Here is a 17,051-nt window from a genome sequence, read left to right as displayed (position 1 = left end):
TGGCCATCATCTGAGTGGACAGAGTTAAGAGTGGTGACCTTGAGGCTTTAGTGAGGAGAGGCTTCAGTCAGAGAAAGCAAAAAGAGAAAAGTTCTTAGAAAAGCTTTTTTCCCCTTCTCTTCTTTATATCTGCACAGTTAGGACAGTGGAAATGTCAGGCTGGGTAGTTGAATGCTCCTCTTGCAGGATGTGGGAAGGCAGGGAGACTTCCAGTGTCCTTGGTGACTACAACTGTGAGAAGTGAATCCAGCTGCAGCTTCTAACAATCCGCTTTAAGGAGCTGGAGCTGGAATTGGATGAACTCCAAATTGTTTGGGAGACCAAAGGTATAATAGATAGGACATATAGAAAGGTAATTACACCCAAGGTGCAGGACTCAGGAAGGGTGACAATCAGGAAGGGGAAAGGGGTTAAACAGCCAATGCAGAGTACCCCTGTAGCCATCCCTCTCATCAACAACTATACCACTTTGGACATAATTGGGGAGGGATGATCACAGGGTCTCTGGCACTGAGTCTGCCTCTGTGACTCAGAATGGGGGGGGGGGGGGCAAGGGAAGAAAAGGCGCGCTGTGGTGATAGGGGATTCGACAGTTAGGGGAACGGGCAGGAGGTTATGGCAATAACAAGATTCCCATATGCCTCCTGGATGCCAGAGCCTAGGACATCTCAGATGGAATCCTCAGCATTCTTAAGTGGGAGGGTGAACAGCCAGAAGACGTGGTCTATGTAGGTACAAGTAACATGGGTAGGATGAATGAAGAGGTTCTGCACATGGAGTTCAGGGCGTTATGTGCTCAGTTAAAGGGCAGGACCTCCAGGGATGTGATCTCAGTATTTGCTCCCCTTCTTAAAACTAGGAAGATTATACAGTTAAACAGGTGGCTAAGGAGTTGGTGTCGGAGGGAGGGCTTAATATTTCTCCTCCAGGGAAAGTGGGGCCTGTACTGAAGGAATGGTTTATACCTGAAATGGAGGGAGACCAACATCTTAACGGAAAGGTTTGTTAATGCTGCACAGTGAGGTTTAACCTAGAGTTGCAGAGGGATTGGAATCAGAATGCCGTAAGTTAGTGGCGAGGTTATGGAGGTAAATATTGTTAAAATCTCGGACAAAATCAGGAATCAAAGGATTGAATGTGGTGGAACAAATTATCTGTGTTGTGTGTGTTTCAATGCAAAAAGTACGGTAGGAAATACAGAGAGCTCAGAGCATTTACCAACACATAGAATAATGATATTGTAGCCATTAGGAAGACTTGGTTGCAAGAGGGGCAGGATTGCCAGCTCAACGTTCCGGAGTTCCGTGGCAAGTATCACAGCTTGTAAACACTTTCTGTAGCCAGCTATGAGTCTTTCAATTCTTGTTTGGGAGATTTTCACCCATTCTTCCTTATAAAAGGCTTCTAGTTCTGTGCGATTCTTGGGCCGTCTTGAATGCACTGCTCTTTTGAGGTCTATCCACAGATTTTTGATGATGTTTAGGCCAGGGGACTGTGAGGGCCATGGCAAAACCTTCAGCTTGTGCCTCTTGAGGTAGCCACTGTGGATTTTGAGGTCTGTTTAGGATCATTATCCTGTTGTAGAAGCCATCCTCTCTTCATCTTCAGCTTTTTTTTTACAAACGGTGTGATGTTTGCTTCCAGAATTTGCTGGTATTTAATTGAATTCATTCTTCCCTCTACCAGTGAAATGTTCCCCGTGCCTCTGGCTGCAACACAAGCCCAAAGCATGATCGATCCACCCCATGCTTAACAGTTGGAAAGGTGTTCTTTATATGAAATTCTGTACCCTTTTTTCTCCAAAACATACCTTCGCTCATTGCGGCCAAAAAGTTCTATTTTAACTTCATCAGTCCACAGGTCTTCTTTCCAAAATGCATCAGGCTTGCTTAGATGTTCCTTTGCAAAGTTCTGACACTGAATTTTGTGGTGAGGACACAGGAAAGGTTTTCTTCTGATGACTCTTCCATGAAGGTCATATTTGTGCAGGTGTCGTTGCACAGTAGAACAGTGCACCACCACTCCAGTCTGCTAAATCTTCCTGAAGCTCTTTTGCAGTCAAGCAGGGGTTTTGATTTGCCTTTCTAGCAATCCTATGAACAGTTCCTCAGAAAGTTTTTTTGGTCTTCCAGACCTCAACCTGACCTCCAATGGTTCCTTTTAACTGCCATTTCTTAATTACAAGCTCAGGAAACGGCTACCTGAAAACGCTTTGCTATCTTCTTGTCGCCTTCTCCTGCTTTGTGGACATCATTTATTTTAATTTTCAGAGTGCCAGGCAGCTGCTCAGAGGAGCCCATGGTTGCTGTTGTTGGGACAAGGTTTGAGGAGTCAGGGTATTTAGAAAGTTTTGAAACTTGCATTACCTGGCCTTTCCTAACAATGACTGAAAAACAAGCCATAGCCCTAACAAGCTAAGTAAAGTCTGAGATCTTGGTAAAAGTTATCTGAGAGCTCAAATCACTTGGGGTGCCCTAACTCCTGCATGGTGCTCCTTTCCTTTTTTTCACTCTAAAATTGTACAAGGCAAAAGTAATACACAAATCTTGCTTAAAATGTTGAAAAGAATGTTTCATCTTTAACTTTATGACTTTTGGAGATTAGTTCATCTTCTACTCACGTAACTATTCACAGTAACAGAAATTTTGACCGGGGTGCCCAAACTTCTGCATGCCACTGTATACCCATGACTGTGTGGCTTTAGCATAGCTTAAATACCATCTATAAATTTGCTGATGATGCAACAATTGTTGGTTGAATCGCAGATGGAGACAAGAGGGTGTACAGGAGCGAAATTTGTCAACTAGTGGAGTGGTGCTGCAGCAACAACCTTGCACACAATGTCAGTAAGACTAAAGAGCTTACTGTGGACTTCAGAAAGGGTAAGATGAAGGAACACATACCAATCCTTATAGAGGGATCAGAAGTGGAGAGAGTGAGCAGTTTCAAGTTCCTGAGTGTGAAGATCTCTGATGACCTAACCTGGTCCTAACATACTGATGTAGTTATAAAGAAGAAAAGACAACAACTATACTTCACTGGGAGATTGAAGTGATTTTGTATGTCAACAAATACGCTCAAAAACTTTTATAATTGTCCCATGGAGAGCATTCTGACAGGCTGCATCACTGTCTGGTAAGGGGGGGGGGGTGGGCTACTGCACAGGACCAAAAGAAGATGCAGAGGGTTATAAATTTAGTTGGCTCCATCTTGGGTACTAGCCGACAAAGTACCCAGGACATCTTCAAGGAGCGGTGTCTCAGAAAGGCAGCGTTCATTATTAAGGACCTCCCCAGCACATGCCCTTTACTCACTATTACCATCTGGTAGGAGGTACAGAAGCTTGAAGGCACACACTCAGCCATCCAATTCCTAAATGGACATTGAACACATAAACACTACCTCACTTTTTAAAATATACATTATTCCTGTTTTTGCACAATTTCTTATCTATTCAGTATATACTGTAAATGATAAACTATTTTTTATTATTCTATTTATTTTTCTTCTTCTTCTTCTTCTTCTATATTATGTATTGCATTGAACTGCTACTGCCAAGTTTAACAAATTTCATGACACATATCAGTGGTAATAAACCTGATTCTGATTTTGAAATCCCCAGTGATTATTGTAACATTGCCTTTTTTACATGCCTTTTCTATCTTCCATTGTAATTTGTAGCCTGCAGCCTGTTTGAAGGCTGAATATAACTCGCATCAGGGTTTTTTCCCTTTGCAGTTTCTTAATTTCCCAAAAGGATTCTACATCTTCCAATTCTTTATCACCTCTTTTGAAGGATTTGATTTCTTTTTTTTACTGAGCCACCCCAGTCCCTCTGCCTACCTGTTCAATAAAATGTGTATCCTTGGATGTTAAGCTCCCAACTATGTTGTGCTTTCTGCCATGACTTAGTCAAGGCCACAAAGTCAGACCTACTAATCTCTAAATGCACTACAAGATTATCTACCTTGTTCAATATATTGCATGCATTCAGATGTAACACCTTCAGTCCTGTATTTGTCACCCTTTTCAATTTTGTCCCCATGTTACACTGCAACTCATACTGCTGACTGATATTTTGCCTTATCATCTGCCTGTTCTTCCTGACAGTTTCACTGCACAATATATCTAGTTGTATTCCAACTGCCCCATCCTCAGCTCTATCACTGTAGTTCCCATCCCACTGCTAAATTAGTTTAAACCTTTCTCAACAGCCCTAACAAACCTGTCTGCAAGGATATTGGTCACCCTCAGGTTCAGGTGTAACCCGTCCATTTTGTACACGTCATACCTTCCCCAGAAGATATTTCAATGATCCAGAAATCTGAAGCCTTGCTCCCTGCACCAGTTCATTTCCCAAATCATCCTATTCTTACCCTCATAGATGCTTTGTATAGCTTTAATTAAATTTTCTTTTAAGAATTACGTATAATTTATCTTCTTTTGAATGCTGCTTATATGATGCTAGATATCAGTGATGGTGCAGGAAGTAAGTTTATCATTACATCACCGCATATATGCATTATGTACCTGTGCGTGGGACAATAAGCTTGACTTTGGCCTTATTTGACACGTTTAAAAAGAAGGGACCTTGTTTAATCAGAATTCCAGAAGCTGTAAATTTACACACAGCTGTAAAATGAGAATAAAGTTTATGGAAAGATTGCCTTCTGGAGGAACAAAATAACATTGACAAAATTGGGCCACACAGTGATTGTTTTTCTCTATGTAGGCCAGAATTGAGGAACAGATAACTACTTCTGAGCTCACTGACAGCAAGTATCCTGAATGAAATTACATAGCCATAATATGTGTCAAACCTGATCTATCTAGAACATCAGTACCATTAGCAAGCAACTTTAATGTCCAAACCATTTTAAATACGACATGAACACCATTCTAGAAATAAATTCACTAGATGGATGGCATCAGTCTAAGACCTTGGCCTATCATTACTGTGTATGAAACAACAAGAGATGGGAAATAAATACCACTGTCACCAAACTCGAAAATAAACATACTGTTGCCAAAAGTTAAACCAATTAAACAGGCACATTACATTAGTCAACCCATGGAAGGCTGCTGGACCAGACAATATTACTGGTAGAGTGCTTAGAGGATGTGCAGACCAGCTAGCAGATGTTCTCATTGACATCTTCAACATCTCCCTGAGCAACACCACCATTCCAACGTGCTTCAAGGCCGCTACCATCGTCCCCGTGCCGAAGAAGTCTTCAGTGTCCTGCCTCAATGACTACCATCCCGTTGTACTCACATCCATCATCATGAAGTGTTTCGAGAGCTTCATCATGAGGCACATCAAGACCCTGCTGCCCCCCTCTCACTGGACCCCCTGCAATTTGCGTACCATCCCAACCGCTCAATAGACGACGTCATTGCCATCACCCTCCACCTGGACAAAAAAACAACACGTACGTTCGAATGCTGTTCATAGACTTCAGTTCAGCATTCAACACAATCATCCCTCAGAAACTGATTGGAAAGCTGAGCCTACTGGGCCTGAACGCCTCCCTCTGCAACTGGATCCTAGACGTCCTGACTGAGAGACCTCAGTCAGTCCGGATCGGAGGCAGCATCTCCAACACCATCACACTGAGCATGGGGGCCCCCCCCCCAGGGCTGTGTGCTCAGTCCACTGTTGTTCACTCTGCTGACCCACGACTGTGCTGCAACACACAACTCAAACCACATCATCAAGTTCGCTGATGACACGACTGTGGTGGGTCTCATCAGCAAGAACAATGAGTCAGCATACAGAGAAGAGGTGCAGCAGCTTATGGACTGGTGCAAAGCCAACAAACTGTCTCTGAATGTGAACAAAACAAAAGAGATGGTTGTTGACTTCAGGAGGGCACAGAGCGACCACTCCCCACTGAACATCGATGGCTCCTCGGTAGAGATCGTTAAGAGCACCAACTTTCTTGGTGTTCACCTAGCTGAGAATCTCACCTGGTCCCTCAACACCAGCTCCATAGCAAAGAAAGCCCAGCAGTGTCTCTACTTTCAGTGAAGGCGAGGGAAGTCCAGCTCCCACCCCCCTATCCTCATCACATTCTACAGGGGTTGCATTGAGAGCATCCTGAGCAGCTGCATCACTGCCTGGTTCGGAAGTTGCACCATCTCGGATCGCAAGACCCTGCAACGGATAGTGAGGTCAGCTGAGAAGATCATCAGGGTCTCTCTTCCCGCCATTACAGACATTTACACTACACACTGCATCCGCAAGGCAAACAGCATTACGAAGGACCCCACACAGCCCTCATACAAACTCTTCTCCCTCCCACCATCTGGGAAAGGGCACCGGAGCATTTGGGCTCTCATGACCAGACAATGTAACAGTTTCTTCCCCTAAGCTATCAGACTCTTCAATACCCAGAGACTGGACTGACAGCAACTTGTTGCCCTCTACTGAGCCTATTGTCTAGTCTATTTTTTATTGTAATGCCTGCACTGTTTTGTGCATTTTTTGCAGTCCTGGGTAGGTCTGTAGTCTAGTGTAGTTTCTTTTTCTCTGTGTTGTTTTGATGTAGTTCAGCTTTTTCTATGTTTTTTTAATATATTACGTAGTTCAGTCTAGTTTTTTGTACTGTGTTATGTAACACCATGGTCTTGAAAAACATCTCATTTTTACTGTGTACTGTACCAGCAGTTATGGTCGAAATGACAATAAAAAGTGACTTGACTTGACTTGAAATCTGATTCCAATCAATAAAATTACTATAAATCCTAAAAGGGCTTATCAGAAAACGCAACTCGTGTGAATTTTGACAGTATGGACTGATACCATTTCAGTAACTGCATCCTTTACCATTGACATGCATTCTAATTGTCATGTTAATCCAATGTACAGGTTGTCCCCAAGTTACGAACACCCGACTTACAGACAACTTGTATTTACGAACCGAGGAAGGAGAACGCCATCCACCATTTAAAGTCAGATTGCGACGCTGTTGATACTGTGTTGAGTGTTTAACTTTGTATTTGGCTTAAATTTTTCTCAGTAAGATTCACCTTGCCCCCCCACCACCGTTCCAGTTGGATGGTGGCGCAGTGAGATCAGCGCCGGGCCCACAAACGGAGGTTCGATCCAGTGAATCCCGTACCATCCGTTCCGGGTTGATGTCCAGCTCGTAAAAAAAAACACTGCCACCTCCAGTTTAAATACCCATGTGGAATATTGTGGAGGATCAAATACCCAAACACAGCACTTGTCCCATTTAACCTGTCTCAGTGTGGTGGTCCTTAGGACCCGGCGGACCCTGGGACCCACCGCCCACAGTGTTTCTGTTCCATTGACATAATACGGTGTTCCTTAGGACCCAGCGAACCTCCGGAGCTGGCGCAGCTTGGGACCTGCCGCTCGCACTGTTTCTGTTCCATTGAGGGGAAGCGATCGCGATTGAAAATAAAGTGGAAATTATAAAGCGATCGGAAAGAGATGAAACACCATCAGTAATTGGAAAAGCATTAGGCTACAGTCAGTCAACGATCAGAACAATCTTAAAGGATAACGGATAAAGTGAGAATAATGGAGCATGTGAAAGACCCTGCCCCATTGAAAGCTACAATTATTACTAAGCAACACAGTGGTTTAATTTTTGGAATACATACGTTTCTTAAAGTGTATTATATGCATAGAAAGGTAAAATATATACTATATACTAAGACAAACGTTTGATGAACTGACGCTAAATAATACTGGATGTACTTGTTCCGACTTACGTACAAATCCGACTTAAAGACGGACTCAGGAACGGAACTCGTACGTAACCCAGAGACTGCTTGCAACCAAATTCTACACTGGGGCATTTGCCTTTCTTTACATACTCTCTAGTCAAGCATAGTGACAAAAACAAATGGTGGTGTGGGGGGAGGGGAGTAGGAAAGTCAAGCAAGAATTCAAAAATGAATCAGAAAGTATTAGAAATAGAACAAGAACTTAATTAGAATTTTGCTAGAGTTTAGATTTGTGATTAAAATAGCTATTAAGTGAGTAATAATTGTACAATGGTGTTTCATATAGATACAAATTAAAAAGTAACATTCAACTTTTCAGCATGTATTCCATTTCAACCTAGAAAGAGAAGAATGCTTTCATCACCAGCCAGCTCTTAATGTAAACAGTGTTGTACAATGGAGCACTCAAGTAAGTATAGACTCACTCATTATTTTGCTTGGCACTGAACATCCAACAAATAGAAAGAAGTTGGGCTGTGCATCCTTCATGATCTATCACTTACAGTGAAACTGTTTACCATTGCAACATCAGACAGGAAACAGGGGTACTTTTTTTTGATTGATTGGTGAATTTACATTTATATTTTGTAATATGTTTTTTTCAAAATGTCGTTTCTTCTTCCCATAAGTCTTTGCCTTTGGAACATGTCATCTACTTGTATTTGAATATGGGATTTTACTTAAAGGCATATTACACATTTTTTTAAAACTTTAATGTTTATTCTTTTTTTATTAATGATTTTTTGTTTTATTATATTACTTTTTTTTCTCTTTTTGATTATCTTTTTTTTTATCAACCCTTCATCTAAACCTGGGTGTTGTATAGTCTCTTCTTACCTTTTCGTGGAGTTGCCATCTTGATATGGGGGTAATATTAGTATTAGTTTGTGCGCCTGCCGCTTGGCTTTCTTTCGAGGATTCGGGGGAGGGGGTAGGGGTCTTTTGCTTTTTATTTTTTTGCTTTTAGTTTATGGGCCGACTTTAAATTATTAATATTGTTGAAGTGTCATGTCCTCCGGTTGCTCCTGAATCATTTCCCCTTCTTCCTGAGTTATGAGTTATGTGTCTTTTTAACCTTTTATGATATATACAATTAATATTGGCATGATGGATAAGTCTATTAATTTTATCTCCTGGAATACCAATGGTTTAAACCATCCGATTAAACGTAAAAAAAAATATTTAAAGTATTCCACAGACTAAATGCTGATATTATTTTCATACAAGATACCCATATTAGGAGGGAGGATAATCAATGCTTTTTTAGGTTCTGGAAGGGTCAACAATTTCAATCGAATTTTATTGCCAAAATTAGGGGTGTGTCTATTTTTATAGACCCCTCAATTTCGTTCACACATCATGAAACTATCTCTGATCCACAGGGCAGATTTTTGTTGATTGCTGGTTCACTTTTTAATCGAAAAGTGGCTTTAGTTAATATTTATGCTCCAAACTTTGATTGCCCTGAATTTTTTAAACGTTTATTTACTTCCCTTCCTAAGTTAAATGAACATATGTTGATAATGGGTAGAGTTTTCAATTGTTGTTTAAATTCCTTGATGGATAGATCTAAACCTATTCGAACTCTTCCGAATAGATGTTGGCCTTTGTTACAAGGGGAATTGAATACAAGAGCAAGGATGTTCTTTTGCATTTGTACAGGGCCCTGGTGAGACCACACCTGGAATATTGTGTACAGTTTTGGTCTCCAGGTTTAAGGAAGGACATTCTGGCAATTGAGGAAGTGCAGTGTAGATTCACTGGGTTGATTCCTGGGATGGCAGGGCTGTCTTACACAGAGAGATTGGAGAGATTGGGCTTGTACACGCTGGAATTGAGGAGATTGAGAGGGGATCTGATTGAAACGTTTACGATAATTAAAGGATTTGATAGGATTGAGGCAGGAAATATGTTCCAGATGTTGGGAGAGTCCAGTACCAGAGGGCATGGATTGAGAATAAGAGGTCAGTTATTTAAAACAGAGTTGAGGAAGAGCTTCTTCTCCCAGAGAGTTGTGGAGGTGTGGAATGCACTGCCTCGGAAGACGGTGGAGGCCAATTCTCTGGATGCTTTCAAGAAGGAGCTGGATAGATATCTGATGGATAGGGGAATCAAGGGATATGGGGACAAGGCAGGGACTGGGTATTGATAGTGAATGATCAGCCATGATCTCAGAATGGCGGTGCAGACTCGAGGGGCCGAATGGTCTACTTCTGCACCTATTGTCTATTGTCTTATTAATTCCTTTATGGTTGATTCGGGAATTACTGAAATATGGCATTTTTTGTATCCTAAAGATAAAGAATTTTTGTTTTTTTCACATGTATATCATAGTTATTCTAGAATTGATTATTTTCTTATTGATCACCGTTTATTAACAGATGTTATTGATTGTAAATATGATTCTATTGCTATTTCGGATCATGCACCTTTGAAGTTGTCTATTAAGGTATCGGATTCCTCCATTAACACTAGATCTTGGAGACTCAATGCTACTTTGCTTCAAGATCCAGAATTTATCACCTTCATAGAACAGCAAATTGACTTGTTTTTTTCAACAAATTATATTGAAGAGACTGACAGAGGAATACTCTGGGACTCTTTTAAGGCTTTTATTCGTGGACAAATTATCTCATATTCCGCTGGTAAAAGAAAACAAAGGTATCTTGATATAGCTATATTGGTGGATAAAATTAAAGAAATTGATAAGATTTATTCTGTGACTCCTACCAAAGAACTTTATAAGAAGAGAGTTGAGCTTCAAATGGAACATAGCTTATTATTATTTTCTTCAATTGAGAATCAATTAATTAAGACCAGGGCTCAATTTTATATTCATAGTGATCGAACTGGTAAATTATTAGCTAACCAATTAAAAGCTATTTCGACTAAGCGAAAAATTATTAAAATTCATAAACAAGATGGTAATATGACTACAGATCATAAAGAAATTAATAAAACTTTCCAAGATTTTTATAAATCTTTATATCAATCAGAATCTGATGGCGATCTGTCCATGATGGATGATTTTTTAAATAATTTGAATATTCCCAAACTGACAGATCAAGATCGGCGTTTGTTTGATGCTTCTATTTCTGTGGCTGAAGTAGGAGAGGCTATTTCATCAATGAATTCAGGGAAAGCCCCAGGTCCTGATGGCTATATTATGGATTTTTTTAATACTTTTTCTTCTTTGCTTTCCCCATGGTTATGTGAAATTTTCAATGATGCATTTATTAAGAAGAGGTTACCTCAGTCTTTCTATGATGCTACTATCTCTCTAATTCTTAAAAAAGATAAGGATCCTACCCTATGTGCATCCTATCGCCCTATATCGCTATTAAATGTAGATTCTAAGATTCTTACAAAAATTTTAGCTATTAGGTTAGAAAAGGTATTGTCACAGATTATTTCAGAAGATCAAACTGGGTTTATTAAGAACCGGTACTCCTTTTTCAATGTTAGAAAATTGATTAATATAATTTATACCTCTTCACCCAGAACCCCAGAATGTGTCATTTCATTAGATACTGAAAAGGCTTTTGATAGAGTTGAATGGGTATACTTATTTAATGCATTAAAAAATTTTAATTTCAGTTCTAAATTTATATCATGGATTAAACCAATATATTATAAACCTGTTGCTTCTGTTCTTACTAATAATTATTGATCCTCGTTTTTTCAATTATCTCGCAGTACGAGACAAGGTTGTCCTTTAAGTCCTCTATTATTTAATATTGCACTAGAACCTTTAGCCATTGTTATTCGTGAATCACCTAATATTTTTGGTATTACCTGTAATGAGAAGTTATATAAGTTATCACTATATGCTGATGACTTGTTGTTATATATTTCTGATCCTGATAGGTCTATTCCCGCTATTCTATCCTTGTTGGTTCAGTTTGGTAGCTTCTCTGGTTATAAATTAAATTTGAATAAGAGTGAATTATTCCCTTTAAATGCGCAAACTTTACTGAATAACGGTACCATTTAAAGTTGTTACTGATAACTTCACTTATTTAGGTATAAAAATTACCAAAAAACAAAGATTTATTCAGATTGAATTTTCTACCTTTGCTTCATCAAATTCAACAACCTAATGGTCTCCCTTATCCTTATCATTGGTTGGTCGGATTAATGCTATTAAAATGATGGTTTTACCGAAATTTTTATATTTATTTCAAGCTCTACCAATTTTTATTCCTAAATCTTTTTTGATAACATAGATTCAAAAATTTCCTCATTTGTGTGGCAAAATAAAAACCCCAGGTTAAGTAAAAAACAGTTACAGAAACCTAAAAAAGATGGTGGTTTAGCTTTACCTAACTTTAGATTTTACTATTGGGCGAATAATATTCGAAACTTAATATACTGGAAACATGATTTGGATTCACCATTATGCCCGCAGTGGGTAAATTTGGAATGTAATGATGCACGAGGATACTCTTTATTCTCCGTTCTTGGATCTTCTCTTCCCGTTGATTTAGTCAAGTTCAATAAACAGATATCTAACCCTATTGTCAAACACACATTACGAATTTGGTTTCAATTTCGTAAGTTTTTCACTCTGAGAAATTTTGTTCTTGATAGCCCTATCTTATTTAACTTTTTTTTTTAAACACTCCTTAATAGATCAAGCCTTTAGCGTATGGAAAAGGAAAGGTATAACATGCTTTCGTGATCTTTTTTTTGAAGGTCGTCTGATGTCTTTTGACCAACTTTCTAACAAATTTAAGTTACCTAAAACTTATTTTTTTAGATATTTACAAATCAGAAACTTTTTATATAAAGTTTTACCATCCTTTCCTAATTCAACTCCGATGGATTTTTTAGATATAATTTTTACCTTGAACCCTTGTCAGAAGGGTTTAGTGGCTCTTATTTATAATATGATCATGAAGATACAACCAGAAATGTCACGCAGAATTAAACAAGAGTGGGAAAAAGAGCTTCAATATACTATATCAACAGAAAAATGGGAAAAAATTTTACAAATGGTTAACTCTTCTTCTATATGTGCTAAACATGCTTTAATACAATTTAAGGTGGTACATAGAGTCCAAAGATAAGCTTGCTCGATTCTACTCCCATATTAACCCTCAATGTGACAGATGTCACTCAGAAGTTGCTTCATTGACCCACATGTTTTGGTCATGTCCCACCTTACATAACTATTGGAAGGATATATTTGCTATCATTTCCTCAGTTTGGAATATTGATTTACAACCCCATTTTATCACTGCAATTTTTGGTATACCAATTGAGGATGGTAGTCAATTCTCCCCTTCAATTAGACGAATGATCGCATTTGCAACTCTAATGGCTAGAAGGTCTATATTACAAAATTGGAAAGAAGTAAACCCTCCTACCACGTTTCAGTGGTTCTCTCAAACTATTTCTTGTTTGAGCTTAGAAAAAATTAGAAGTACTATTTTTGATCCATCAATTAAATTTGAAGAAACTTGGGGACCGTTTATTCGACATTTTCATATGAGTTAATTTGACCTCTTCCGGAGTTCTTGACACTATCATGTATATATAAACTATTATTATTGCCCATGTTAGTTTAGGTTTATTGCCTTATTTTAATATATATTTTTTCTTGTTTTTTTTCTCTCTTTTTGTGATTATCCTTTTTTATATACAATTAATACAGGTTTGATTGATAATCTTATGATGTTCTTTGCTGATATCTCAATGAGATATTGATATCTTATTACTAATCTAACTTCAAGCCTAGTGTATTTATAACCTATTCGATATTATGTTATGTTATATTTTTATTTTCTTTTGTGTATGAAACTCAATAAAAAGATTGAAAAAGAAAGAAAAAGAAACAGGGGTACAAAAACAATGTTAGAAAAACAAGAAAGCGCCTTAAGTCCAGTATTAAAATGTAGTTATATGAATCCTCTGCATCTTCCTTATGAATTATTTTCAGGTTGGACTAGTAAGAGAAGTAATAAAAAGCCCAGTGAGTGTTGGACCAGTTGGAATTAAGTGGTATACTATGAAATCCAATATGTGTAATGCGTGGGAGTGTTTATATTATGTTAGTGGCCTGAGTTGCTGCTGTGCAGTACGAATAGGGTACCAAATAGACAGACCTCAGTTCTGGACAATCTCATCTATCACAGCTTATGATTGTATTCAATTTCTCTTCCTTAACTCTTGGTCACAGAACATTCATTCAAACAAAAGTCTATGGATATATTTAAATGTTTTTTCCATTCATGACCAGAATGAAGACACTGTGGGAAAGAGCAGCACTCATTCCCCATCATCTCATATGTGATGTGTTGGACTGTTTTGGTGGATTCGGAAAAGTCAACCACATTGCTCATGTCTGGGCTGAAATACAGGCCAGACAGGGTAAGGATGACAGATTCATATCCTGAAAGACATTACCGTAAATTCCGATGTATAAGCCGAGAATTTGGCCCTAAATTTTGGTCCTAAAATTAGGGGGTCGGCTTATACAGAGGGTGCCTACTTTGAAAAAATGAACACACAGAAGATAGGTCGCATTTATTGGCTGTTTTTGAGTCAAATTCATTCCATTGTTGACGCATGAATTCTTTGAATGATTTGTTTAAACTCACATCTAGTGGCTGGAGCACAGCGATCAATCCACCAGGGATGACTGCAATGTCCGTATTTGCAGCTTTCAATGCTGCTTTTGTCCCACCTGACAAGTGCGCTTTGAAAGCGTCCCAGAAAAGTAGTGACTTTTCCTTCCTGAAACCTTTGGGACGTCGACGCCACTCCTCTTTAACCCACTTTAAGCAACCGGCTTCGTCCATCCAGCAGCGTTCTTGAACATAAACAACACTCCGCAGGAATTTTCTGAACAATCTTTGCTTTTCGTCTCAACACAAGATCACGTCCATTCATTATTCAAGTGCACCAACCGCGCAGCTTTGAAATTTTTGCTGACCTCACTGTGTTTTTCGTCCCATTTCAAAGCTTGAACTCGAATCATTTCTCTGGTAACAATGTATCTGGATGATCGCTGGTGATTCACCCACTCTAAAACTTTTTCTTCCAGTTCTGGCCACTGGCAAGTTTTCCCTCAGTTTGCACATTTCCTCTTTGGCGTTTCCCTGAGCGTGTTCTCTGCCTTTCTCCACTCTCCCACTTGTTTCTCGCTTACACTAAACTTCTAAGCAGCTGCAGAATTATTCGTTCCTTTAGCAAAATCAATAACCTTCAGCTTGAAGCCAGCATCATTTCGCATTCATTTTAATCTTTTGTACATGGCGGTCGCAAACTCAATACTGAGTACATGTACTGATCCCGCCACCCCATGTTATGTTTTAACGAGATTACAATGGGCGCTAAATGGTTTCACGGGGGTTACATTTCAGAGGATTCACCACCATTGGAGACCTAATCCAAAATTTCCCTACCTGATTTATTTATTAAGAATTCGCTTGTAATGCTCTACAATGTGTAGGCTTGTTTTCTTAGCAGGTACTGGTTCTCAAAATTTCCCGGTTCTGGATCCAGCAAAGCTGAGTACCAGCATGTGAGATCTTGTGATCTTTTCTAGTTAAATCAAAAACCTCTACAAAAAGGGTCGGCTTAGGTACAAAGGTAACATGAAAAAGGCACTTTTTAAACCTTGAAATTGGTGGGGGGGGGGGGTCGGCTTATACTCCGGAATATATGGTAATCAAGTAAATGGGGATTTACCATATCTGGCAATTGCGTAGTCATTTTAATTCAGGGTTCTGAGCACTGATCTTGCAATTACTTCACTTTAAATATCACAGCTGCTTCAGTGAGATTTATACTACTTCTAAATAATAAAGCCTGTTTTCTGGACAATCACCCATTACATCAACCTCTGTGCTCCCACAGCTAAGAAAAGACATATTAAGACATCGTCATGTTATTATTCCACCGAGGTTAAGATGGCACTAAATGGTGACTCTTCTGCTTGCATCTTCGGAAACAGCTCTATTTCCATCTTTAATATCTTTATTCTTCTTTTTCAGGGTTCTTTTGAAGACCCTGACCTGGAGTTACACGTTGACTTCAGTTCTTTGCGGGAATGGGACCCGTTCTCGGGGTTTTAGTACTGGCCATTGCTTAGCACGCCAAGGGTTCAGCCTGAGAGTCTGGCTCAGATTTGGAATCCTAAGATCTCAGCACTCTGGAGACGGGCAAATCAAGGGTCAGTGTCATGGCAGGAGACCTGTGTGTCGTCAGGGGAGTTGGAAAATACTGCTATGTGCCCGAAGACCCGGGATCTTTGCGATCTTTAGGCATAGTGCCTGAAAAAAGCAACCTAATGGGCTTTTAACATCGTAAACCAACGAGATGTGATGTCTCCCTGGTCGCTGGGAAATGGAAACACCTTCTTTTCCCTTATTAGGGAGAGAATCTGTGCTATGTTGAATGCTGGGTGAAATGCAAAGTTTGCTATTGCTTTGCTCATGCTTGAGTGCTTGGTGGAGGTGCCAATGCTTACTTTTTTTGCAGGTGGGGGAAGGGGGAATCGCTGCTTGCTGCCGCTTATGCACGGGAGGAAGGGGAGCTGGGGGGGGGGACTTTGGGGTTCTTACGTTTAATTGTCGTTCACTTCTCTGTTTTTGTGGATGCTTGCGAAGAAAAAGCATTTGAGGATATATACTGTATACATATCTCTGACATTAAATTGGACCTTTGAAAATATAATGAAGATATATACTTCTGAGAATGTAGCTGATCTCCTTTTAACAACACAGAAGGTAAACTATATTTACCAAGAATGAAAGAAAATATCCAGGTCCCTGGTGGCACTAGAAGGAAACAGATCAAAGAGTGGAAAAGGATTTCTCTTTGAGAAACTGCATCAATGTTGCATCTCTTTATTCTGTCAATCCATTACTATCCTGGCATTGAAGAGAGTAACCAACGTATCCTCCATTACTGGAATGGGACGGGAAAGGTGTGCTGGGGTAAGAGGGAAGGGGAAAGTAGAGTCAGGGAGGGGGTAGAAACTAGAATTTACTAGTCTCAAATCCCAATCCAAAACAGAAAATCAAACCCACCTCTTTTTTGGTCCGCTCCACTCTCCGCAGATCTTGGCGCAAACTTTCGGTTTTTTGCATCATTACTTCTATTTCTTCCTCCTTGTCCCGGAGCTGGCGAGAAAACTTCTGCTTTTGGGAGCGCAGGTCTGTAAGCCTCTCATTCATCTCCGCGAACTCTTGCATTGCCAGTTTACGCTGACTGTGGGCATCTTTGAGCTCTTTGGTTTGCACTTTCAACCTTTCACTAGATTCAATTATTTCCTGAATGAAGGG

General features: G+C 39.5%; 1 protein-coding gene across 5 annotated transcripts in view; it reads right to left on the bottom strand.

Moving 5' to 3' along the window:
• LOC132401000 (serine/threonine-protein kinase MRCK alpha-like) overlaps positions 1 to 17,051 on the bottom strand; it is a 573,066-nt gene that overhangs the window by 178,255 nt on the left and 377,760 nt on the right. For all 5 annotated transcript variants that reach the window (XM_059982693.1, XM_059982697.1, XM_059982694.1 and 2 more), the window contains one exon: positions 16,797 to 17,039. In XM_059982693.1, coding sequence (XP_059838676.1) covers positions 16,797 to 17,039 — 243 coding nt within the window. The remainder of the gene's footprint in view (positions 1 to 16,796; positions 17,040 to 17,051) is intronic.

This window comes from Hypanus sabinus, chromosome 10, assembly GCF_030144855.1.
Source record: "Hypanus sabinus isolate sHypSab1 chromosome 10, sHypSab1.hap1, whole genome shotgun sequence".
NCBI classification, from domain to species: Eukaryota; Metazoa; Chordata; class Chondrichthyes; order Myliobatiformes; family Dasyatidae; genus Hypanus; species Hypanus sabinus.
This window is presented reverse-complemented; position numbering and strand designations above follow the sequence as displayed.